General features: G+C 44.0%; 2 protein-coding genes across 2 annotated transcripts in view; one reads left to right on the top strand and one right to left on the bottom strand.

The window, feature by feature from the left end:
* The window catches only part of Adora2b (adenosine A2b receptor), a 15,682-nt gene extending 5,194 nt beyond the window's left edge, over window positions 1–10,488 (top strand). Inside the window, exon 2 of the mRNA XM_051180443.1 lies at window positions 9,465–10,488. Within this exon, the coding sequence (XP_051036400.1) occupies window positions 9,465–10,128 (664 nt within the window). The 3' untranslated portion in view covers window positions 10,129–10,488. The remainder of the gene's footprint in view (window positions 1–9,464) is intronic.
* Zswim7 (zinc finger SWIM-type containing 7) lies at window positions 10,369–24,865 on the bottom strand. Its single transcript, XM_051180445.1, has 5 exons — window positions 24,722–24,865; window positions 21,451–21,472; window positions 18,576–18,678; window positions 13,598–13,702; window positions 10,369–12,097 (listed from the first exon to the last, which is right to left on the bottom strand). Exons 1-5 carry the CDS (start codon window positions 24,795–24,797, stop codon window positions 11,981–11,983), a joined length of 423 nt encoding a protein of 140 aa, XP_051036402.1. The 5' UTR covers window positions 24,798–24,865; the 3' UTR covers window positions 10,369–11,980.

Below are 24,865 nucleotides of genomic sequence, written 5' to 3'. Positions count from 1 at the left end.
AGTGGGGCCTAGAGCTTAACCCAGAATGCACAGACTGTAGCCACTGAGCTTGTCTGGAAGGGCCACGGCCAAGGGGCAGCCATGCCAGGAAATGGTTTTACACCTTAGAATACCATCTACATCCCATTCTGGAAGGTGCAGATGCTGCCTGTGTCTGTCTGAAGAATGAGCTGCCAGAAGTTGTGATGGCTGTTCTTGGTTGTCAATTTGGTTATATCAGGAATTAATTAAAACTCAGGCAGCTGGGTACCTCTGTGAAGGACTTGTTTCTTCCTTCCTTCTTTCCTTCCTTCCTCCCTCCCTCCCTCTCTCCCTCCCTCCCTCCCTCCCTCCCTTCCTTCTTCTTCTAATACAAATGTTGCCTCAAGTTTCTTTGTAAAAAACAACATAGGCATGGACATCTGCAAATAGTGTGTAGGTGTGTCACACCAGTCCGTTTATCTTCATATTGGCAAATAGAAACCTTTTCTATGGGGCTTTCACAAGGGCCTGGACACCCGTGGGAGCTTGAGCTGGAGCTGAAGCCTGGGCCTCATCTAGAGTAGAGGCCTCTGCCTTGATTTGAACCTTGGACTTTAGTTGATAGAATCTTCGACCCTTGGCCATGTAGCTTCTAATCTGCTTCCCAAGCTTGGTGTGAGTGAAGAAAGTGAGATGGATGAAGTTGCCGCGGGGCCTTTGGCATCTTGGTCTTCACCATCTTGGGCTTCACCACCTTGGGCTTCACAAGGGCCTTGAAGGCCTCTACATGAGAACTCATGGCCTTCGGACTGTTCGCCTGCATCTTCTTCAGGCCTTTCAAGACTTTCTTGTCAGAGTACATGCTCCTCAGGAACCTGGGCTCAACCCCCTTAAGAGATCTGTATTTTGGTCTGTGCCATTTTGGTTGTGTGTGGTGTGGCTTTTGAACTTGGCCATGTCTCCCGAAACACCTTGGACCAAAAGAGAAATGAGGGACTTTTTCTTAATTAAATCATTTGAGGTGGGAAGATCACCTTTAATGGGGGCCACACCTTCTAATGTCAGCCTGTGTAAAGGGCATGGAAGAAGGAAGCGTGCTCTCTCTCTCTCTCTCTCTCTCTCTCTCTCTCTCTCTCTCTCTCTCTGTCTCTGTCTCTGCCTGCTTGCTCTCCCTGCCAAGTCCATTCCTTCACTGGCATTAGAACCTACTTCTTCGGGATTCCAGCAAATACTGAAGACAGCTGAGACATCCAGCCTCATGTACTGAACAACTAACTACTGGATTCTTGGACTCACCTTTCACTTCCTCCTGCTCCTGGGTGCTGGAATTACAGGTGTGTGACACCACACCTGGTTTATGAGATATTGAACTTCATGATGCTGGCTCAGAGCTACATTCCAGCCCGGAATTTTATGTCTTTACTCTTTTGTGTATGTGTGTGGGAGAGACAGAGATAGACAGGGTTTTGTTGTATAGTTCAGGCTGTACTTGAACTCACAATTCTCTTGCCTCTACCTCCCAATGTTGGATTACAGATGTGTACTACCACAGCTGGTTCAAATATATACATTTTTAGAACTCTTTTATTTTAATTTTATGCATATGTTTTGCCTGCATGCATGTCTCTGTGCACCACAAGCATGTCTGATACCTGCCGAGTCTAGAAGAGGTGGTTGGATCCCCTGGAACTGATGTTCAGATGATTGTGACCTTCCCTGTGAGTGCTGGGAATTGAACCTGGTCCTCTTGAGAAGCACCCAGTGCTCTCAACTGTGGAGTCATCGCTCCAGCCCCTCATTTGTAGAATTTAAATCAGGAATTTCATTATGATAGATCTTCATTTTAAAATCACTCTGGTGGACAGCTGGATGGACTAGAAGGGACAAGATTATGTAGGAAAGCCAAGTGTCATCCAGGCAAGGAAGAAGGGAAGTGTGATTATGGCAGAGTCCATGGAGATGGCATGTTTGAGATGAGTAACATCTGGACATTTGTACCTGGAGGGAAGGCCGATGTCTGCCTGACATCATCCAGGAGCCCGAGAGTTTGAAAAGACAGGCTCCAAGTAAAGCCACACCAAAAGACCCGGACAGTACGGCGCCTGGAGCCGATGGACCCAGAACCAATATTGCTAATGACTTCTGGAAACCCCAAAGAGAGGAGAGACTTGGCCTTCTGGAACAGGGCCCATCAGTCTCCATCACTCAGTTTCCTCAGCTTCTCCTGCAAACCTCTCAGGACATTCCACATCGGATTCAGATCTATTGGCAACAAGCTGATCCAACCACAGGATGGCCGACAGCTTAGCAAGCTACAAATATCAAAGAAAATGGCTGCAAAGTTGCAGAGAGCAGACAAGGAACCCTGAGGACTCACAAGGAAACAGTCACTTCGAGACACGTAAGGAAGAGCCAGCAGGAAAATGGAGTAACATTCCAGACAGGGAACACATTAAGCTCCAAGAGGTGAGGGGTCCTGGAAGCCAGGGCAGACACAGGAGGGGGCATGGGAGAGGGAGTACTGGGCAGACACGAGGCTCCAGAGCAGAGCAAATAGGGCCAGATTCAGCTATGGTGTTGAAATCAGCGGTGGAAACAGATGTCATATGCAGAAAGTCACTTTGGGAAGTTTGTGGCTGGTGGGCCGAAGCTGCAGGCAGTAAACCAAAGAAGGGAGGGGCAATGGGGGGGTAGGAGGGAGCGGTGTTGAGCAAGAACCTCCTCCCTGTGGTAGGAGAGGGGGCAGTGCTGGGCTCCAACAGAGCAGGAGGGGCTGAACCCAAACAGTGAAGGACTGATGAGCCCCAACCTCTCCACTACATTTCCCAGCCCTCAGGTCCAACCTAGGCCCGGAATGTACAACAAGCCCCCGAACACTTCTCCCTACTCCCTAATTTTCAGAGCAGCACCACACTAATGCCAGAAACCTGGGGCTTGGCCTGGACTTACTCTTCTACAGCCAACGTCTGCCCATGTCACCAAGGATTCCCATCTTTAGCTACAAGCACACCACTTAACATTAGGTCTACCAGTCCTTCTAGAGATGACTCGCCAGTCTGCAGTGGCAGTGCCCACATTCCCCTTCAGCCTAGTGCCAACCAGTCACCCAGGTAGGCCTGGGTCCATCTCTGGCTCCAGGCTCTGTACTGTCCGGGTGTCTTGGTTGGCTGTGTAGCTTTACTTGGGGCCTGCCTTTCAAACTCCCAAGCTCTTGGGTAATGTCAGACAGACATCGGCCTTCCCTCCAGGTACAAATGTCCAGACATTACTCATCTCAAATATGCCAATTGTCTTTGTTTGCTTTCTATTGCTGTAATAAGAACTATGAGTGCTGGGCGGTGGCGGCTCACGACTTTAGTCCCAGCACTCAGGAAGCAGAAGCAGGTGGGTCTCTGTGAGTTCAAGCCCAGCCTGGACTACAAAGTGAGTTCCAGGACAGTCAGGACTGCTATACAGAGAAACCCTGTTTCAAAAACAAAACAAATAAAAACAACCAAAACTAAAAAACAAAACAAAAAACCCTGTGACCCAAACCAACTTGGGGAGGAACGGCCTGCCTGCCTGCCTGCCTGCCTGCCTGCCTCATTGTGTTGTTGTTTTTGAGACAGGATTTCTCTGTGTAGCCAGGAATGGTTTAGTCCTCTTCCAGTCTATGTACAGTCTAACACTGAGGGGAATCAGGACAGGAATCTGAAGACAGGAGCTGAAGCAGAGACCATGAAGGATACTGCTTACTAGCTTGCTCAGCTTGCTTTCTTATATATATCCAGGACCACCTGCCCAGGGTAGGCACCACCCATGTTGGTCTGATTCCTCTCACATCAATCATTGATCAAGAAAATGCCCACACACTTGCCTACAGGCCAATATGTTGGAAGCTTTCCTCTTTCCTGGTGATTCTAGTTTGTGTCAAGTTGACAAATAAAACAAAAAGAACAAAACAGCACAAATATGCACGTATGCCCTGTGTATATGTTAATATCGTATGTACGCACACGCACAAATGTAGTCTGTGGTTTCCGAAATAATGAGTTGTTCTTAAGCAATATAGTAAGTTAATCTTTACTTCCTTGTCAGACCCCAAATGTAGCTCTAAGTGGATGTTATATACATTTAAGTGATCAAGATGGTGTCGTGCTGGTCTCTCTTTATATGCCAGGTTGTTTCTGGGTACAGTGCTGGCCATGGATGGAACAGGGAACAGGCTCATCTCTACTGTTGAAGAGGGACTGAGAATGTCTGGTTACATGTGGGTACCTAGGTGGGATGCTCTGGGCAATAATGGGATGCCAAGGAACACAGGGCATACTTCAGTGTGAATTTCTCTGCCTCCATGTAAATGTCCTGTGAATTAATTCATATGTGACAGGAGAGTGGGAGAAGATGTTTATTTTGCTCCATCTTTGATTTTCCCTAGGCAGAGCAGGAGGACAGGGTGGAGAGTTGGGGGTGGTACACTCTTTCGCAGGAAGGAAAAATGTCCCACTTGGCTGCCGTGCAGCAGAGGCCCAGAGGGCTTCCAGGAATGAAGGGGATAGAAACTGCTTGTGCTTGACACCCCTTCTTTGGAAAGCTGCACCCCAGCTTGCACACCCCAGCCTGCTTCCATACCCAGCACAGTTCCAGCATCCTGATTTGGCACTCCTCTCCCATCTGTACCATATTGGTCTCTCTCTGATCAACGTTTAGCCAGGACCCCCATTCTGCATTCTGCATTCTGGCAGCTACTAGCCCTGCTGGACTGCCTGCACAGTTGACCCTAATCATTTTGCGAGTACTCTAGCTACAAAATTGTGGTATGAATGGAATGTCCTAACCCATTTTTCACCTATGTCCTGTTTTTGTGTTTGTGTAGAGTTAGAGAACATGAAGTTTTCTAAGTTTGTATGTACTTAGCAGCAAGCTTGGTGGCTCACATCTCATTTCTAGCATCCAGGAGGTTGAAGAAGCAAAAGAAATAGTTACCCTAGGTTTGAGGCTGACCCAGGCTACATATTGAGTTCCAGGACAGCCTGGACAGATCAAAAGTCTGTCTCAGAAAACAAACAAAGAGATATATACTGTCTTACAGCAGAAATTATTGAGGAGTGGAACCTGTGGGAAAGACTAAATATGAAGGGAGATAGCCCTCAAAGCTTGGAAGTACCGGTAGGCCTTGTGTATTCACTTAGCCATGTGCATTTAGGAAATTCTCTGTCTCAGGGCTCGGGATGGACCATGGGGCCCCATTTGTGGTGTCTGCTGAGTCCCATCCTAGCTCCCCAGCCATGTAAAGTGCTATGTAAATCTGTGTTGTAAGTCACAGCTGTGGCTGGGAGGCCAGCTCGGGATGCACTGGCTGGGCTATGTCAGCCAGGGGCTGTGAACTGGAAACATCCTGAGAGCTGGGAAGGTGACCTAGTTTGAGCAGCAGCACCCAGTCCCAGTAGGCCAGCATTTGTTCTGCGGCCCTTGGCCAGTCCCCCAGCCCTTCATTATGTCACCAGCACTCACATTGCTCTATTGTTGATTCTTCTGTGTGGCTGTTTCTACCAATCCCCTTAGCTAATGAGCTTTATGAGGAGGATCTGGACACAGCTCTGCACACAGCAGAGAGTTACAACCATTTGCCATCGCCTGTGCTTTCCCCGGAACAACCCTGTAACGCGGACTACATGGGCTGGACTTGTTCCTGCCTTGATTGGAATGAGGCTGCCTGCATTTACTCCTCACTGCCTGTCCCTTGTTTGCCATATTCTTGGGGTTAGGCATCCTGGTCCCACTGCTGTGTTTGGTGCCCTCCATGGCAGAACACCGATTGGCACAGGACTAGGGAGTGGAAGGATGTGATCTTTCAGGAATACTTTGGTGAACATGGTCATAAACACGTACTTGAGGATGTTCTGAGAACCCTTGGTGCACAGGGAGCCAGGTGTAGATCCTGTTGCAAATAATGGGGGCTAGGGAGAGAATGGAACACAAGCAGAGGGGACCAGAACCTTCAGGTGTTAGGGTCCCCAGGGGTCAGTCCTTCCAGTGTACATCCAGCACAGGGACACCTGCCTTTCTCTTTCCTGCACTTAGGTCCAGGTGCCTGTCTGTGAAGGCTGAGGTTTCCTGTCATGGGGCTGGTTGTGCCCTCTAAGTGAAGAGCCTGCAGCTCTTTCCCTAGAGCAGTGGTTCTCAACCTTCCTAATGCTGTGATAACTTTAATACAGTTCCTCATGTTGTGACCCCTAACCTTAAAGTTATTTTCATTGCTACTTCATAACAGTAATTTTGCTAGTTATGGATTGTATCTGTGTTTTCCAATGAACTTAGGTGACCTCTGTGAAAGGGTCATTCAACCCTAGAAGTCATGACCCACAGGTTGAAAATCACTACCTCGAGTGGTAGAGGCCCTTCAAGTCCTGATCATCCTGATCCTGTGTGCTACTTACAGAACAGATGCTCCAGGACCTTGGCAAGCAGCTCTTATGCCTGGGGAAAGAAACCAAAGCATCTGATGCATGGCTGGGCGACAGAAAAGGGGGCACTGGGATTCGTGAAAATAACCACTTTGGGCAGCGTTGGCCATCAATGAGTTGGGCTTTGGGTTGCTATGATTTAGTGGTAGTAGGCAAACCATTTAAGCTCTGAGCCTTGTTTTTCATAGCCTGGGCTAGCAGCCCCTTTCCCATGAGACTTGGTTGGTGGGATGTGTGAGTTTCAGAGTATAGTGTGCCCAGAGAAAGGGCTCGCGTGCTGTGCTCCTGGAATTTGTTTGGAGAGAGGAGTATGGGGGGCTGTTCTCTCAAATTTGATATCTGTCATGCTCCGTGGATCTTTGTTGTTTGTTCTACTCTGTCCTCGTCCATAGACACTTGATTACCCCTCACCCAAATTAAGTGCTCACCTGTCCCTTTGTTCCCCTCCCTACTCAGCTCCCACTTCCATGGTCCCAGCCTGAACCTTGTCAAATACAAAGCATCACCATCAAGATCCCAAGCTGTTTCACTTTTCCTGTCAAGCTCTCCCTGAGGTGACAAGTCCTCTATGTTCTCTTCCTTCCTCAGCGTTGTGAAGTGACAGTTCTCAAGAAGATGTAGTCCATGTTACTACCACCCAGCCTTTGTTCTTAAACCAGCCTTTTTACCCTTTCTTCTGCCATGACTCAGGCAGCATCCTCTCATACAGCTCTGCATCCTTTTGGCTCCTCAGTCTTCTTTGATGACCTGTTCTCTTTCTGGGTAGGAGGGGAGCTGGGGATAGCCTCATATAGCTTATATTAGCCTCAAACTCCTGATCCTCCTGCCCCCTACCTTCCAAGTAGGCATGCCACCACACCCTACACCCTGTTCTTTCTGCATCATCTCTATAAATCACCATCATCAGTTACTGACATCTACTCTTCCCATGACTTTTAATCTCTGCACTTCTAGCCCTTAATCATTCATTTCAGTGAGTGTTAGGATACTGGGGAAAACCCACTGAAGACCATGTATCATCCTTGATTCTTCACCATCTGCCATCTTATCCATCTTCAAGGCCTGTTGGTTCTTTTTCCAGTATTCCTTGCATCATCTGGGCTGAAATCCTGGTCTCAGAGAGCATCTTCTTGAATTTTGAAAATTTCCTAGCTGTTATCTCTGTCTCCTCTTGTACCCTAAAACCCAGTTCCTGTGGCCAGGTGACTTATACAACATCGACAGTACCACTCCCTGGCTTGCAAGTCTCCCACGGCCCCTAGCCTGTAAGCTGGCACTATCTGCACGCCCACACAAGTGCTGTTCCCTTGAAATTGTCTCCCTGTTCAGGGTTCTCCTTCCTCTCATCTGTAAGCTTCCACTGAGAGGTCTTCCATGATGTCCTCCTGTACTTGTTTGTACCTTGCCCATCACTGACCAGAGAATGGAAGTGCTAGGATTTGCTGTTTCAGCTGAACCAAATGAATACAGCCGAGTCAAGGGCAGAGCTGTAGTGCAGGCTGCATCAAGAACAGGATTCCGAGTGCCTGCCTCTACGGAGGCATTCTTACCCTGCAGAGACTAAGTGTGCTCTTGACATCCCTGGTGAGGCATTGGCAAGGAAAAACATTTTTAGGAAGGTTTCATCACTGGCCAAGAAAAATGCAGCGAGCAGCTGAGTTCAGCAGGTCACCCTGAGGTAAAGGCCCTGCCGCTGAGCTGCCCACTGCTGAGAGGAAGCACCAAAGATGAATGATCATTATGTAGGAAGCAAGTTTCAGTTGGTTTCCTCTGCAGACTATACTGGTTGTCCTACCTGCCCAGTCCACAGCATCAAGTATTCCTAGTATATAGTTGCTGCAAAGCTACTTATAACAGGTAGCAAATGAGGAATGTTTTCATAATGGCTGTGCTTTAAGAACGAACTGTAGCTGGGTTGTGGTGGTGCACACCTTTAATCCCAGCAGAGAGGCAGAGACAAGTGAATTTCTGAATTTGAGGCCAGCCAAAACCACACCAAAACAGAACAAAACCAAAAAGGACTATATACTGGGCACCATGCTAGGTTGTGGTTCCAGAGTGAGTGATCTGGGTCCTGGACCAATTCAACAAGATAGGCTCTGGCCTTAGGTGATTGTCATTCTAGTTGAGGGAACATAAATGTAACAAACTAAGGACCTGTTATTAATGTTGATTTCCCAGGCTTCAGCAGCTCTCCTGCCAGTGGCTTTTGTAGATGAGGCATTAACAGAGCTTCTGTTCTAGCAGTCAGCAGTGCCCCTGCCCAGAGTCTGAAGAAGGCTGTTTTCTTTTTGTGAGATTAGATTTTGCTTTGTAGCCTCAGTCTCCTGATTGGAGGACCACAGGTATGCACCCATCACAACCAGTTCTAAAGCAAACTTCTGGGGTTGAGAGAAGTTATCCATCAAAAGCCACCTGAGTCCAGGGGCCCCCTTGGGCCCTTGTTCAAGTGTCACCTTGTGAGGCAGGTTTCATATGCCTGTCTCCTCACTATTGAGTTACGTCTCCCTTACAATGCCAGTCCTTTAACATTAGAGCATGTACATGTTCTGTTCACTGGTGTATTTCAACAGCACCTTACAGAAGACCTAAGCTTACCCAGCACCGAAGCGATTAAAAAGGGCTTCTAAGACATCTATACCTTTGTCACTGGCTGCCTATTACCAAATAGAAATAAGTACTGAATCAAAAATGAGGGGGGTTTTGTTGTTTTTCAAGACAGGGTTTCTCTGTGTAGCTCTGGCCATCTTAGAACTTGCTATGTAGACCAAGCTGGCCTTAAATTCAGAGATCTGCTTCTGCCTCATAAGTGCTGGGATAAAAGGCATGTGCTGCTACCATGCCTGGCTAAGAGTGACAGTCTTACTGAGCTTGCTACACAAAGCTTCTGACACCTGCTCCTGTATCTCTGTATTAAGGAATGGCCATGGTGCCCAGAGGGTGAAGCTTCAGGACTGGAAGAGAGCTAAAGGGCATGGTACACCAGCAGGGTGGGACTTTAGGCTCTGGTTAAGGAATACTGTAACATGACCAATAACATGATATTCTCTTGAACAGGTATAAAAGTTTGGTCACTGGGACTCGAGCAAGAGGGATCATTACTGCCCTCTGGGTTCTTGCCTTTGGCATTGGATTGACTCCATTCCTGGGATGGAATAGTAAAGACAGTGCCACCAGCAACTGCACAGAACCTGGGGATGGAATCAGGAATACAAGCTGCTGTCCTGTGAAGTGTCTCTTTGAGAATGTGGTTCCCATGAGCTACATGGTATATTTCAATTTCTTTGGGTGTGTCCTTCCTCCTCTGCTCATAATGTTGGTGATCTACATCAAAATCTTCATGGTGGCCTGTGACCAACTTCAGCGCATGGAGCTGATGGACCACTCAAGGACCATTCTGCAGCGAGAGATTCATGCAGCCAAGTCATTGGCTATGATTGTAGGCATTTTTGCTCTCTGCTGGCTACCAGTACATGCCATCAACTGCATTACCCTTTTCCATCCAGCTCTGGCCAAGAAAAAGCCCAAGTGGATAATGAATGTTGCCATCCTCCTGTCACATGCCAATTCAGTTGTCAACCCTATTGTATATGCCTATAGGAACCGAGACTTCCGCTATACTTTCCACAGAATCATCTCCAGTTACGTTCTCTGCCAGACAGATGCCAAAGGTGGGAGTGGGCAGGCCGGAGCCCAGTCTGCTCTCAGTCTGGGCTTATGACCCAGGCTCTGGCCTTTTGTAGAAGAAGGCTTAAAATAAACAATGGGCTCGACACAACTGGCTGATTTTCACCTGAAAGACAGCTACACCTCCCAAGCATAAGAGCTGCCTCTTCTGAATACTTACCTGGAGTTACGCAAGTCTACCTAATATGCATATGCAATCGGTAGGCTCCAAGGTTAACCAATACATTTATGAATTTATTCAGATGTTCTACTTTGTGGATAACAATGGCTTGAATCGATTCCCAAAGACAGTTTTATTTTTAAGAATCTGCCTCATTTGTGGTAGAAAGTGACTGAAACTTACCTTACTGTGAAACACTGTGAACTATTACAATAAAAGTATTTTTCACTTACAGCAATGGAAAAATAAAAATTGGCTATACTAATGTATACTTATTCCCAGGACAGCAACACAAAAAAACTAATGTATAATTCTTCAATCAAGATACTGTTGTGTTAATTTAGGGAAAGATATTCTCCTAAGTTTGGAAGTAGAATTATAATTACAAAAACAATTTAAGTTCAATATTTTCCGTGTACACAAAATACTAGAGGTAAAAACTGGATAAATGGTTCCAGTCCTTCCTCAACTAGAACCGTGCTTCTACACCCAGTGCTGGGTTTGCTTCTCTCCAAAGTTGAAATTTATTGGACCCCCACAGTGTGAAAATTTTACTACACAAAAATACCTAATCGTGTATTGTATTCAGTGAAATAACCCTTTGTAAAAAGCACGTTCATAGTGCTCCACTGGCTTGCTGTACTTAATGCGCTGCTTGTACCTAACTAACCCTACAGGCCGTTTAAAGGAGAAGCTCATACCAAGTCCAAGTGTCTCAACTAGCAAAATCTTGAGTTTTTTCTTTGTTGCAACTCAACATAATGCTCAGCCAACCAGAGAACTGCAATATGTATTTTTTTTTTTTTTATATACAGCAGCTGTTGAATAACTGTTTGTGTTTTGGGGCACAACAATGTGGCAGGGGCAACCCTAGGCTATGAAGTCACCTGTTTCAGTTCCTAAAAGGATGGGAGCTAGGGTCATCTAGCTGTCATGGCTTTACCTCTTACATCCTTTTCCTAGACTGGTTCCTCTTCATAGTTATTTTCTCATTGGTCCTTTGTTCTGAGTGTCTCATCTCTTCATAGTTATTTTCTTGTTTCTTTGCTCTCTCTGGGTCTATCCTGTCTCTTCTCTCCAACACCACTCCTGGTACCTAGTTTGTCTTTTTTTTCTCATGTGAAATTCCTAGTTCCCTTCCAGGGCTTTAGTATGTCTTTATCCTGCTATAAAAGCCTAGAAATGCTCACAGAGCAGACCCAGCTCTCCCTATTCTCCACACCATTTCTCCCAGTGCAACTCTGTCAGCTGCCTGACAGCAGCACACAGATGAGCTTAGCAGAAGACCCCTCATCTTCTCATACTTACTGCCACTTAGCTACATGTCTGCTCTTGTCCTTTACTAAGGAATAATTTTCTCATTTAAACTTGCTCTTACTCAGTTTGGTCTATCATCCCACCTTAACAGAGTTACTAGCACTTTAGTAATCTGATCTAGTTGCAGACACATGGTATTAGGCTTTATTTGAGTCACTGAATTGTACCCAGGGATGTTTCTACCCATGGAACTCAGAGGCTGGTTCATGTCAAGACCATATGAAGCTCTTCACCACACTGTAGGATGGCAGCGTACAGTGCCAACCCAAAGCCCTCTCTGCAGCCTATGAGGACAAAGTGACAGTCCTAAGTCCGGAAGTGTATCTTATCCCTCCACCTTGTGATCCATGAAATGTTGAACATATTTCCTGGTAGGCTTCTGTCTTGACAGCTGTCCCACCTGCACCTTTTATGCTTCTTGTGTCTTCTCCATCAATAATAGGTCTGTCAGTTGCTTGTCTGACACACTGAGTTGCTGGCAGTTTCTCATGACCTGACTAAGATAAATTGCCAGGAGATGCTTACACTGGAATACAAAACACAAACCTGTTAGGAACAAGCAAAATCATGTTTGGCCAGTCCAATCAAGACCTCTCACTGTGACATGGAAGGAGAGCGACACTTTGCCATGCTTCAGTTGGTTTGAGCCTCACCTTCAGAGTGTGGCCACAGCAATGGTTGACAGTCCTTGAGACACTATACTGCTCAGGGCTCCTCACAAGTGAGCTCATGCAAATCTAATAGCTACCCAGTAGGTTCAAACTTCATTATAATAAGCATGCAGAGCCTCTACTCTATTTTAACCATTGCTTTCTTCTGGGGTGGGGAAATTCTCACATATACATAGATGTGGGGAGATTACTTTTAGACCTATGTCACAAAACACAGCTTTGAATTCCGACAGGACCATGGTTCAATCTTTTCATTTTTATAGATGAAATATACCACACTAATGGCTAGTGGGGTGTGTATAGAGTGTATAGAGATGCTCAGTTTGAAACCAAACTCTAAAGATGTTGCTAATAGTATACAAAAGGGGAGAGGGAGGCTTGAGAGATGCCTTAGTGATTAAAAGTACTGACTGTTCTTCCAGAGGATCAGGGTTCAATTCCAAACACTCACATGGCAGCTTACAACTGTCTATAACTCCCAAGATCTGATACTCTTGACACAAACATACATGCAGGCAAAACACCAATTCAAACAAAATTAAAATAAATAATCATTAAAGTCTTTAAAGAAATAAAAAAAAAAAAAAAAAAGGGCTGGGCATTGGTGGTGCACACCTTTAATCCCCGCACTAGGGAGGCAGAGGCAGGCAGATCTCTGTGAATCTAGCCTGATCTACAGAGCTAGTTCCAGGACAGACTTCAAAGCCACAGAGTCTCAAAGTCTCAAAAAACCAAAATAAACAGATAAATAAAAAATAAAAAGAGGAAAGGAATGAGGTAGATTTTATTCTCCTCTGCTTTGGCAAGACTAAGGACTAACTACCTTCTCTTAGGAGAAGAGGGTGGGCATTTCCTTAGCAAGCAGTGTGCAAAAATGTGCTGCCTTACTTGATGGTCTGGACTCTGATGAACTCACAAAGACTTTGAGTTATAGATTGAAGTGTTCCTGGTCCATATGAGGGTGGATATGAGGCCAAGCCACCTTTACAAGCAGTGGGATGATGTATGAGCATCTTTTATTTAGTTCTCTCTTTACTGGGCCATCTACTTCCCCAGTACTCATTTCCAAGATTACCATTCTGTCCCCACAACCTCTAAAAAAACAAAAACAAAACACCCCCCCCAAAAAAAACCCAGGAAACTGGTGAAGTACCGAAAATGACATTGCATTTTTGGAGATTAAATTTAAGAGGTGACTAAGAAAAGAACAGTAAACCGTAATTTCTTCATCATTCAGGGAAATACCAATTCTGTGTAAGCCCTCCACTCCAAAAATGTATGTGGCACTTGAAGTCTAATATGAGGCTGGCCTTTTTTCTCCTAACTTGTGTGCAGTGGCAAGAGCCCATTCTTACCAGCAGACTGTCACTCTTCCGTAACACTGAGAAGGCAAACGCAGGGCATGAGCAGTAATGACAGGAAGCCAGACATGTGTATGTTTTGCCAGAACTCCCAAGCACCTGGAAAGAAAAGGACAGGGTATTAGGAACTCAGAAGGTTTGCTCCTAGTAAACTTCCTGACAATCCATTCAATGCATAAGAGCTGCTGATGGACAGACATCATTGTGAAGGACTGCAGTAGACTTGAACAAAAGAGGAGATGGAAGTTTTCTTTCTGCAGTGCAAACTTTCTCTCTTCAGCTTTCTAGGACTTTAGACAGTGGAATTTCAGCTTAATCCAGCCTTCCACACAGCCTCTTGTTACCAAGTGATGCATAGGTCTCAGCCTGTAGGGGCTAACAAGAAATGAAGAGAAAAGCTTGTGTACATTTTACTGTGGGGACCCTTCACCTGTGGTATTAGCATGCATGGACATTTCTAAAGCTACTGCTGTATTCCCAGAGAGTGAACATGGGTAAAGAGCATGGGGAGGCAGGAACAGGGCAGCTCTCAGATAAGAGTAGAAAGGGGTGTGAGAAGCGTTTGAGTAGGGAGAATAAACAAAGTGGAGTCTTGTGAAAGGGATGACTCAGCTGCTCAGGATGGAGGTCTCAGGAAAGGAGGCAAGTTCAGATCTGCCTACTCATCCAGCAGGATGGAAGGATACAGACATGTGGGTGCTGGTGAGAGGCTCAGTACAACAAACACTCTTGGTGACGTCGAAAGGAACACAAAGAAAACATAAAAGGGAAGTAAGATTTGCCCGTGGTGTGATTGGGCCAGTTTGATGGAGAAAGCACTCCACTGCCAAGTTTCCGGTTGACAGCTTTCTATATTTTGGATTCTGAATGTCCCCCAAGGGCATATGTATTGAAAGCTTGGTTGCTATCTCCTGGTACATATGGGAAATGGTAGAGCCTTTACGAGGCAGGATTTAGTTAGAGGGAGTTAGGTTGCTGTGGGCATGCTATTGCAGGAGATACTAGGATTCTAACCTTCCTGTCTTTGCTTTCTGGCTGCCAGGTGAAGAGGCCTTCTCAGCATGCTGTTCCTGCTATAATATACATACTGTGCTGCCACGGCTAGTACAACAGGGCCCAGTGACTGTGGATGGAAACCTCTGAAACTGCTAGCCCATAGAAATCTATTCCCTTTTACGGTGACTATTCCAGATACTCATAGTGATGAACACTGGCTAATTTGAGCTGCATCTGAGAGTTAACTTCCAAATGAGGTAGAAGATAATTATCATCAAAGGGAAGTACAAGTATTTCAATTACTTTACAATGGCCTGTCATATCTGAATTTGCTAGAAGGATTTAAAATTAAATTTAGGCTTTAAGATAGCAATCTAAATGAAAAAGTCAGGATTTATTAAAATTATAATGTCAGCATTCCCAGGATTCTCTGCCCCAACCTGAGAATAAATAACAGGTAAGGTCTTAAGTAGAAGAAATAATAGGTTCAAGTATTGTGCTTCTGTTTGTCTGTCCGGTGCTTAATATGATACAGCTTTTCTGGTAATTTGTTGACTAAGTCAGCAGAATTCCATGGGGGATTTGAGATAACTAGGTATGTCCTTCTACCATATCCATTAAAGATTAGATGTAGTTTAAATCAGGTATTAAAAACTACACTTACACATTTCCTATCCCAAGGTCTGCTGTGTTATGAACATGACACCCACAGCACTGAATAGCAATAAGACTGAATAGATATTAAAGCTGATTGCTTCCCACTTAATCCTAAAGAAAACTCACTAGCATTCAACTGGCTCTGAAGACTATCAAAGAATACACCTTTAATGCTCTTTCTTTACTTGGCTCCTGTCTTTTCTCTCTGGATATAGACTTACACAGGTGAAGCCTCTAGAACTCTGCAGGTCCTGGATCTATCACAACGCTTCCAGAATTATGTTGAATCAAAGCATGGTGATTTAGGGACAGGAGTAAGTTCTACAGAGGTCCCTTTGCCTTATCCTTTCAAAGGCTATCTGAGATTCAAAGTAAACTGGTCAAGTCCCTGGGGCAGTAGATACTCTAAAGACAATAAGTGCTTTAATTTGCTTCTTCCTTATCTAGCAGTTGGCAACTAATGAACCCAATAATCAGGCAAAAATCTTGAGTTAGAAATGTTTAGAACTGGAAATTGACCTTAGGGATAATTGAATTCAGTGTCTTCACTCTTCAGTGGAAGAAGGACCCTCTCTTACAGGAACTGCTCCAAGTTCTTCCACTCATAGCATAGGCTGGAATGTGACCCCACTCATCCCCCCCACCAACTGAGGTTTTAAAAAAGAAACAAACATGAAGAACACACTCAAGACCAGGACTGGACTCTCAGGCGTCTCACTGGCAGGAAGTCTGTAGTGACTGGGTAGCTTGTATTGGAGAATGACCCCATCATCATCCATTCACAGATATAGCTTTATAACCACCTCATGTTGGGATGCTGCATCTATCGTTTCCTGTGTTTACTGCCTCTTTCTAGACAAAGGGTTTACCATTCCTGCCCTGATACAGACTGGCTGTGTGAGCTGTGTTAGCACATTGAATGTGAGTAGTTGCTTCAACTTCTATCATCTTATACAGCCCAGGAGTTAAGCCAGAGTCTTGGCGTAGGACTGAACAACACAACATAAGATTGCTGTGAGAATGTCTGAGGGTTCTAGTCTTACTCAACTCAAGTCAAAGTTGAAGCTGGCAGCTATATATCTATGGAGTATATTTTTATGACAAAGCAACATAATATAATAAAGGATATGATGGACAACGATTGGGTATTTAAATTGTTTTAAACAAAATCTTTAAAATTTTAGCTAGTAGCCAATCATATAATTAAGGGACAGCTAGAAGTCAGCCTGTTCTAGTCAAGTGTTATGCTGATAATGGAGCAGAGACCAAAAATGTTTTTTAACTTGACATTAAAAGAAAAATTATAAGGCCAGATGGTGATGGTGCATATCTTTAATTCCAGTATTTGATAGTTAGAGGAAGGTGGATCTCTGAGTTCATGGCCAGCTTGGTATATAGAGTGAGTCCCAAGACAGCCAGGGCTACACAGAGAAAGCCTATCTCAAAAAAAAAAAAAAAAAAAAAAAAAAAAGAAAGAAAGATTTATATTATTTTTATTATATATGTAGGAGTTTTGCTTGCCTATGTGTTGTGTACCATGTACATGTCTGGTGTGCACACAGGCCAGAAGAGAGCACCAGACCCCAGGACTAGAGTTACAGGCAGCCATGTGTGTAAGAGGAAATGTATCTGGATCTGCTGCTAAAGGACAGTTGAGCCATCTTTCTAGTCCTGGAAAATTCTATGATGAAAAAACATAGGGAAGACTGGAAGGGTGCTCTAAGTTTTGGATATTTTAAGTATACAAAATACAAAAAAGATAACACATAAGAAACAAACTCAGTGGTTCCAATGGGTTATTCACCTATAAATCCACCATGAGAAAACTCCCCCTTTGAGTAGAAAAGTACTATCCAAAAATTGTAAATATATCCATCACTCCATTTCCTTAATGAAAAAACACATGATGATCTGCCAGGTGGACTAAGGTCAACTACAATACAGAATGGCAAGTTGATCCATAAGTAGGTAGGCACACACATTTGTCAAAGTAGGCTTTCTTCAAGTCATCCTCTAAGAAAACTGGCACTTTCTTTTAATAAGAGTTGCTGGCTTGGTCTCATCTCTGAGACGTTCACTAGAAGATAGAATCCAAACAATGAAAAAAGTGTCCCTACCCATGATGGTCTTTCCTAACCTGAACCAAACATAAACTTGGCTCACCACTGCCAGCATTTCTGTGTTCTGCATAAGATGCCCCTCCCTCAACCATAGGCACATTTACCACTGTCTCATGGAGCTGGCCTAGGGAGCAGGTGGTTATGCTAGCCTACTGTTTATATAGCTGTTTTTCTAGTCTCATGTTGTGAGTCAGGCAGCATGAGATTGACTATTACTTTACCCTCTGCATTTCAGTTTCTTGCAAAAGAAATACTTTTCTTTGCTTCTGTTGAGAATTATCAATAGCTTGAAAGTAATAAGAGCATGGAAAGAGGTTGTCTCATCACAAATCAAATGTAAGCCCCATGGGGCAAACTAAGGTCCATACAGACTTCCTGAACTCAGGAGTCTGACTCACTTTTAATACTTCTGACAACAGTTTTGAAAGATCAATGCTGACAAGATTATTCTGTACATATGGAATAACCTCAAGGAGCATTTTGGCTTTTTCCTATAAATGAGATTATGAACAAGATGAAAATATCAGTAAGTGTGTGTGTGCGTGTGTGTACCCCCATTATCAACAAGAGAATAAAGGCTGGTATACTCTGTTAGACTTGAGAAAAGAGCCTGTCCATACCATGGTTAGTTCTATACAGTGCTACTGAGTAGAATCAAGTCATATTTATCTTTAATTTCTAAAATGCCTGGAGATACTATGTTAGGTGCAACAAGCCTGGTATAGAAGGACCAAATACTGCATGATCATGTATGTGGAATCGAAACTAGTCCAGCTTATAGAAGCCAAAGCAGAATGGTGGCTACCCAGCATTTTAGGGGTTAGGGAAATAGTTAAAGAAGGAGACAAAGCTTAGAAGATTTACTGGCTATACTAACAATGTTTTGCAGCCTTTAAAATTTCTAAGAGAAGGGGCTTTTAAGTGTTCTCATCACAAAAGAACTGTTTGAGATAGTTGGATATATCAATAGCATGAAGTTATCTCAGAGGGTTATCATTTATCAAGACATCATTTTGTATGTCATAAATACATAGTTTTGTCAATTTAAAATAAATACAAATCTTAAATTATGATTGTGCTAACTTTACTAAGTTGGGACAAGGCCTTTTAGTGGTCCAGGATGTCTATACTTCAGAGACTGTGAATAGATTTATGTCCTAAGGGTCTCTGTTTTGATATCCCCACTTCTAGACTTCTACCTGGTAAACACGCCTTCCACTGGGTGATGAGATTAAAGTGACAGACTCTCGGTCAACTAAATCCAAGGCCTGGATGGCTGACGGGCCAAACACGAACTTCAGCCTAGGGAATACAAAGACACTGCATTAGAAGGGCTGATTCTGAGTTACCTCAGGAACCCGACACAAAGGGTCACTGTCCTTTTTTGGTGGTGGTGGTGCTGAAAACTGAACCCCAGGCCTCATACACTGTAGGCAAGTACTGCACCACTAGTATACCGCCTCAGTCTCTGCACCTTCATTGTGTGTGCTGTTCCTCAAGTGCCATCCACTTCTTTCAGGGATGATTGTTAACCAGCTTGCAACTTGCCAGGAGGTTAGCACTGTGATTACAAGCACACTCGTCACACCTGGCTTTTAAGTGGTGCTGGGATTGAATTAGGCATCCATGCTTGCAAGACAAGCAATTTACCAACTGAGCTGCTTCCCCTGCCCAGTCCACAGACTTAAAAAAAACCTAATTTTAATTTGCAAAAAAATAGTAACAAACCCCATAGACTTGGGTTAGAGAGATGGCTCAGCAGTTACAGAACTGGTTGCTCTTCCAGAGGACCCACATCTGGAAGAGACCCAATGCCTGTCTCTAGCCTCCATGGGCATTGCATGCATGTAATGTACAGACAGATATGTAAACAAAACACCCATACATGCAAAATAAAAAAGTCAAAACAACCAAAGAAACCAAATCCATCGATTCTTTTGTTCCCTAGAATGTTAACATCTTGTTCATTTACTTCAGATTCTTTTGTGTTTTAAAATAAGAGTACACTATTATAGATTAAAAAGCTCTCTCTACTACTTTATAGAGCTGCCACATATTTCTTCTATTTCTTCCTTTTCACCCGTTGGCAAGCACTACTTATTCTCTTCCTTCCTCTGTCTGAGCCTCCTTCTGTTCTCACCCCTCTGGCACTAGAGACTGGACTCAGGGCCTCAGACATGCTCAGAAAATACTCTACCTCTGGACTACATCTGCAGCAGATCTCATGCTAATTGCTGGTTTCTCTCCTATTAATATTTCTGTATGTTATTATTCATGGAATGACTGTGTTTACATACATGTATATATGTACCTATGCACCCACAGCACCACTTATCAAGTTTAAAATTTAACAGGTGTGTTGCTTCATTTCCCCATAAACTAGTCTCACACACAGCACCACTAGGAAGAATTGAGAAGGGCACTTTAGAATTTCTTATTCCAAATACACGATGGTTTATTTAGTCAACAAAAATAAGGAAATGAACTTGCTAAAAAGCCTCTTAATCAGAGATAACCATAGTTAACTTCAGTTACCTTAAAATGGCTTCGTCTGCTTTAAGACTTATGTAAACACCTCTCAAACACCATAAACATTTCTTTTACTACTTTTGATGGCTATAAAAAATGAATCATGTTTATTCTCTCTCAAACAGTTTTTGAGTAGATGATTTCCAGGTTGTTCTGTTGTCATATTCTGCACTGGGTGAATCTGCTCATTGTAAAGTGAACAGCACAGTCACTTTCTTGGAAGACATTCTTTTAAGTGGAATATCCAGGTCAAAGAATATGTATGGCTTAAAGCTGTATTGCCAGTTGCCAGGTGTGGTGGTTTGAATTGAGAATGGCCCCCATAGGCTCACATATTTGAATGGCTGTTTGGGAAGGAGTAGGAAGTGTGGCCTTGTTGGAGGTGGTGTGCCACTGGGGGCATACTCTGAGGTTTCCCAGTGCCATTCCCAATTAGCTCTTTCTCTCTCCCTGACTTATGCTTGAGGATCAGATGCGAGCTCTCAGCTACTTCTCTAGCATCACACATGTCTCCTTGCCTGCTGCCATGCTCCCTACCCTGACAGTCATGGACTCACTCTCTGAAACTATAAGTAAGCCCCCAGTTAAATGCTTTCTCTTGTAAGTTACCTTGGTCATGATGGTTTGCCACAACAGTAGAAAAGCAACTAAGACACAAGGTTACCTTCTACCAGCAAGGTATTATAATTTTCTCCTTATTTTGTCAACATTTTTCCTGTGGTTGCTAGTTTTACAGAAAAAATTATTTTGCACTTTGTGATTTTACTAATATCATTTCCCCCAAAAGTTTTTGGCTATTTGCACTCTTCTACGACTTGCCTATTTTCTACTTATTCATTTACTTTTAAAAGACTTAATTGCTTTATTTTATGCATAAGTGCACGTCTGAGCATGTGTGTGTGTGTGTGTATGCACGCACGCGCGCACATGCGTGTGCACTGTATGTACAGGTGCTCATGGAGGTAAGAAGGGGATATGAGGCTTTTGTGAACCTCCTAACATGTGTGCTGGGAACAGAACCAAATGCTCTTAACCACCGAGTCAGTTCTCCAGATTCTTAGTTTTGTTCGTTTTGCTTTTGTTTTGAGACAAGGTCTTGCATAGGTCAGGCTGACTTCAAATTTCCAGAATAGCTGAGGAGGATCTTGAACTCCTGGTGCTTATGTATTCTATCTTCCAAGTGCTGTGATTGCAAGTGTGCCACCATGTCTACTTTGTATTATTTTAATGTTAGAAATGTCTGTGTATTATTTTAATATTAGAAAAGTTTTGTCTACATGTAAGTCTGTGCACCATGTGTTTGCGGTGCCCACAGAGCCCAGAAGAAGATAGTGGGTCTCCCAGAGCTGGGGTTATAGGTAGTTGCGCACCTTCTGACTGGAACTCAGGTCCTCTGGAATAGCAGCAAGGCATGTCTCCAGCCCTCTTCTTAACTTTCAAAAACCAAGAGATACACTGAAAGGATTTGGCTCTTAAAATGAGATAACTCTTTAAAAAAAACAAACAAAAAACAAACAAACAAACAAAAAAAGAGTATGTACTTACGATGAGAGATGTTCATCAGGAACTGTAAAAAGAGAAAGTTAATCATGTTAGACTCCTGAATACCAACATGGAGCTCTTAAAACCACTATAACCAAATCACCACATAAAATGTAAACAGAACCTTGTATCCAATTCTACTCTTTCCCAAACCCCACTGGAACAATAATAAAAGGATTTATTTATTTTACAAAAATCATTAGTTCCAAAGGATAAGAAAGGCAGGGGAAAATAACAGCTAAAATATAATGGAAACTGATACCAAAGTGAAATATAACTTCCCAGACTCTAGCAATCTGAATCTGAAGCTAGCGGTAGAAGAGCCAAGCACAAGTCTGACTCATATTCCAGAACCTACTACCCTCCTCCACACGCCCCCTCAAAGGAAGGAAACCTCAGAACTCATGACACTAGATATCTCTGGAGATGGGATCAGGCAGGAACTCTAAAATAAGATTCTCTGAGATTGGTCTAAGAAGGATCAGTCCCTTTGGGCATAATGGCATAATGGTGCACACCTTTAATCTCAGAGCAGAGACAAGCATATGCCCGTGAGTTCAAGGCCAGCCTGGTCTACATATTGAGTTCCAGGACAGCTAGGACTAGATAGACTGTGCCTCAAAATAATAATTAATCATCATTATCATAAAAAGGAAGATTAGTCCCAGTTCCTTTTTTATCTGTGGGTGGCTGCCGCTCCCTCACTCTGGCAGATGACCACTGATTTTTGAGAAAGGCTTAGTAGAGGATTTCTGGACTAGGGAAAAAACCCCAAAATGGGGACTTGCTGCTTTGTTCCCAACAGGGCTCTTGTAAGATGAGCAATCAGCCCTCCTCTTCTTCCCTCTCCCACTGAGCTACTCTCCCAGGCATCACCTTCTTGGCAGGAGACTCACAGGAAAGTGATATTCATCATCTGTAAGGGCCTTGCTTGAATTTTCTCTTAAACATGACAAGTAAGAATTACCACAACAAAGTAAAAAGAAAACAATGACAATGAAAGAAATCTAAGGAAAGGGAACACTGGTCAGAAGGAAAGTCCCAACACCTATTACTAATATCAGAACAAACAAGCTAATGCAGTAATAAAACAGGCATGAGGAACACTTATTTTCAGTGGAAAAGTGTAAATTAAATATAACATCAGAAATAAAAACTCCATAGAAAATCTGGAAGATATAGTTGAAGGAAGTTCCCAAGAAGCAGAGGGACAATAAAAGACATTCCATAACCAAGTGACAGGAATACTAGAAAGAAAAAGACAAACATCTACCAAGTATGTTAAGAGTGCACACATGGTGGAGTAGAAAACAAAACCAGGGGCTGGAGAGGTGGCTCATCTGTTAAGGGAGCTTGCTGCTCAGAAGATGGCTGGAATTTAGTTCCCAGCACCATACTGGCTGGCTCTACAGAGCCAACACCCACTCCTGGGGCCTCTGGGGCCCCCTCACATGTGTACATAGGCACATGGACACACACACAGACACACACACACACACACTGGCTAACAAAAATCTTATCAGAAGATTGAGAATCAGGGTCACGAGACATTACCAGCACTCCACATACAGGCACAACATCTGTGGACTAACCTGAGGAACTGGAGTGATGGCTCGGCAGGGTTTGCACCCCAGCTCCCTCATAATCCAGTCCAAGGGGATCTGATGCCATCTTCTGGCCTCTGAGGGCACTGCATTCACACAATACACAGATGCACACATTCAGGCCAAACACCCATACACAGAAAGTTAAAAAAAAAAAAAAAAAAAAAAAAAAGGAAATTGAAAAACTAGATATATACCAGTAACTGAAACTCAGAAGGCCTAGGCATAAATGCTGTGGGCCTGAGCTACAAAGCCTGAGCTACAAAGAGACCAAATACAACCAAACAGAAACCAGCACTACCGACACTCCCAACCCCGAGCCTCTATTAAAGATGTCATTCTCTCCTAAGCAACACAGGATAACATCTACCCACAAAGCTCTCACTGACACTGCGGGGGTGAGAAATCTAGAGTTGATTTAAACACATTAAAGTACAGAGAATGGTGAGTATAGGTTATATATGATCTTACAGAAGGAACTTGTACATCAGTAATATTCACCAGACCTCATGGATATCTAGAAACAACCATAATTCAAATAACCCAGAGAAAATAAAGGCCAAGGACAAAATTCAGGAACAAGGCTAGATGCAAATTATGGAATAATGCTTTCAGATGTCTGAAGAGATGTCACTTCCAACATGTAATTTAATACCTTTCAGTGAAGTGTGAGAGTAGAAAAACCTTTTCCAGACATTCAAAGCCTCAAAGATACAGTTGAAGCCTCCTTCAGGAACTTACTGAAGTATGCACTTCAAGACAGGAAACACCATGTAAGTGAATAAATAAGTGGAAAGCACTCAGGAAGCAAATCAGACTGGTACCCCCAGATACTTTCTAGAGTCAAAATGTGTTTGAATACCTGGTTGGCCGAATCTTTCATACATCGGTTTATTTTTCTCATCCCTCTATAAAAGCAGTAACTCAAAACCCTTTCACGAAGCACGATGGACAATAGCGGTTTTGAGCTCTAATTTGACTATTATTTAGAGGGGCCACTTTCGGTAATCCACCGAAAAGATTCCACCCTGCCCTCACTTTACCCCCATTTTGGGACAGTCTCCAGTAGCCCATCTGGCCTAGCATTATGTAGCTGAGGCTGACCTTGAACTTCTGATTCTCTTGTCTCAATTTCCCAAGTGCGGAGATTTCAGCCTTGTGCCTGGTCTTATGCGGTGGAGGGGATCAGTCACAGCTCAGTTCAAACAGTCTCCAGCTGAGCTACAGAGTAGATCCTCCTTACACCGACTGGTATGCAAAAATCATCTCTGGCCATTTCGTTGAAGACAGGCATAGGGCGCCCTCTGCTGGCCAGAGGGAAAAGTAATTTTCAACTGCCCGATGTTTAGGCTTTGTGACCCTAGAATCTTTTACTAAACGAAGTAAAGGAGAGTATTAGTTTTAGACTTTGCATCACGGATTGTGGAAAAAGATTCTGAGTAACTTAAAATTGTTCAGGCTCCCGCCATTCCGAACTCCTCGCCTTTGCCTATCCCTAAGGGTGTAACCAAGCGGCTCTCTTCGAGCACCCGGGATCCCCACTGGCTAGCTCGCACTCCGGGATCTGACGTCGACTCGCTCAAATTCCTGGGTTTAGTTAAACAACTTAACGCGCAAAGACTTTAGAGACGGAACCATGCGGGGTAGAATAAAAAGCCTGCGGGCCGTACTTCTCTCGCCGTCCCGCACAGCGGCGGCCATCTCGCTCAGGAGCTCCTCCACGACCTCCGGCAGCGCGACCGCCATGGCTCGCCGCGGGCGTTCTCCTCCGGGGCGCTGCGAACTCCGCACGCGCTCCAGGCCAGAGGCGGGGC

This window comes from Phodopus roborovskii, unplaced genomic scaffold (genome assembly GCF_943737965.1).
Source record: "Phodopus roborovskii unplaced genomic scaffold, PHOROB, whole genome shotgun sequence".
NCBI classification, from domain to species: domain Eukaryota; kingdom Metazoa; phylum Chordata; class Mammalia; order Rodentia; family Cricetidae; genus Phodopus; species Phodopus roborovskii.
The sequence above is the reverse complement of the archived record's forward strand: the minus strand, read 5'-3'. Positions and strand labels throughout refer to the sequence as shown.

Bases quoted from the DNA above. Each gene is read 5' to 3' on its own strand.
- Zswim7 (XM_051180445.1), bottom strand. From the start codon at position 24,797: ATGGCGGTCGCGCTGCCGGAGGTCGTGGAGGAGCTCCTGAGCGAGATG. The intron at 18,679-21,450 runs GTAAGTACATAC...TGTATTCCCTAG, and splicing joins CCTGATGAACATCTCTCATC to GCTGAAGTTCGTGTTTGGCC. The intron at 12,098-13,597 runs GTAAGAATGGGC...TTTGTATTCCAG, and splicing joins GGAAGAGTGACAGTCTGCTG to TGTAAGCATCTCCTGGCAAT.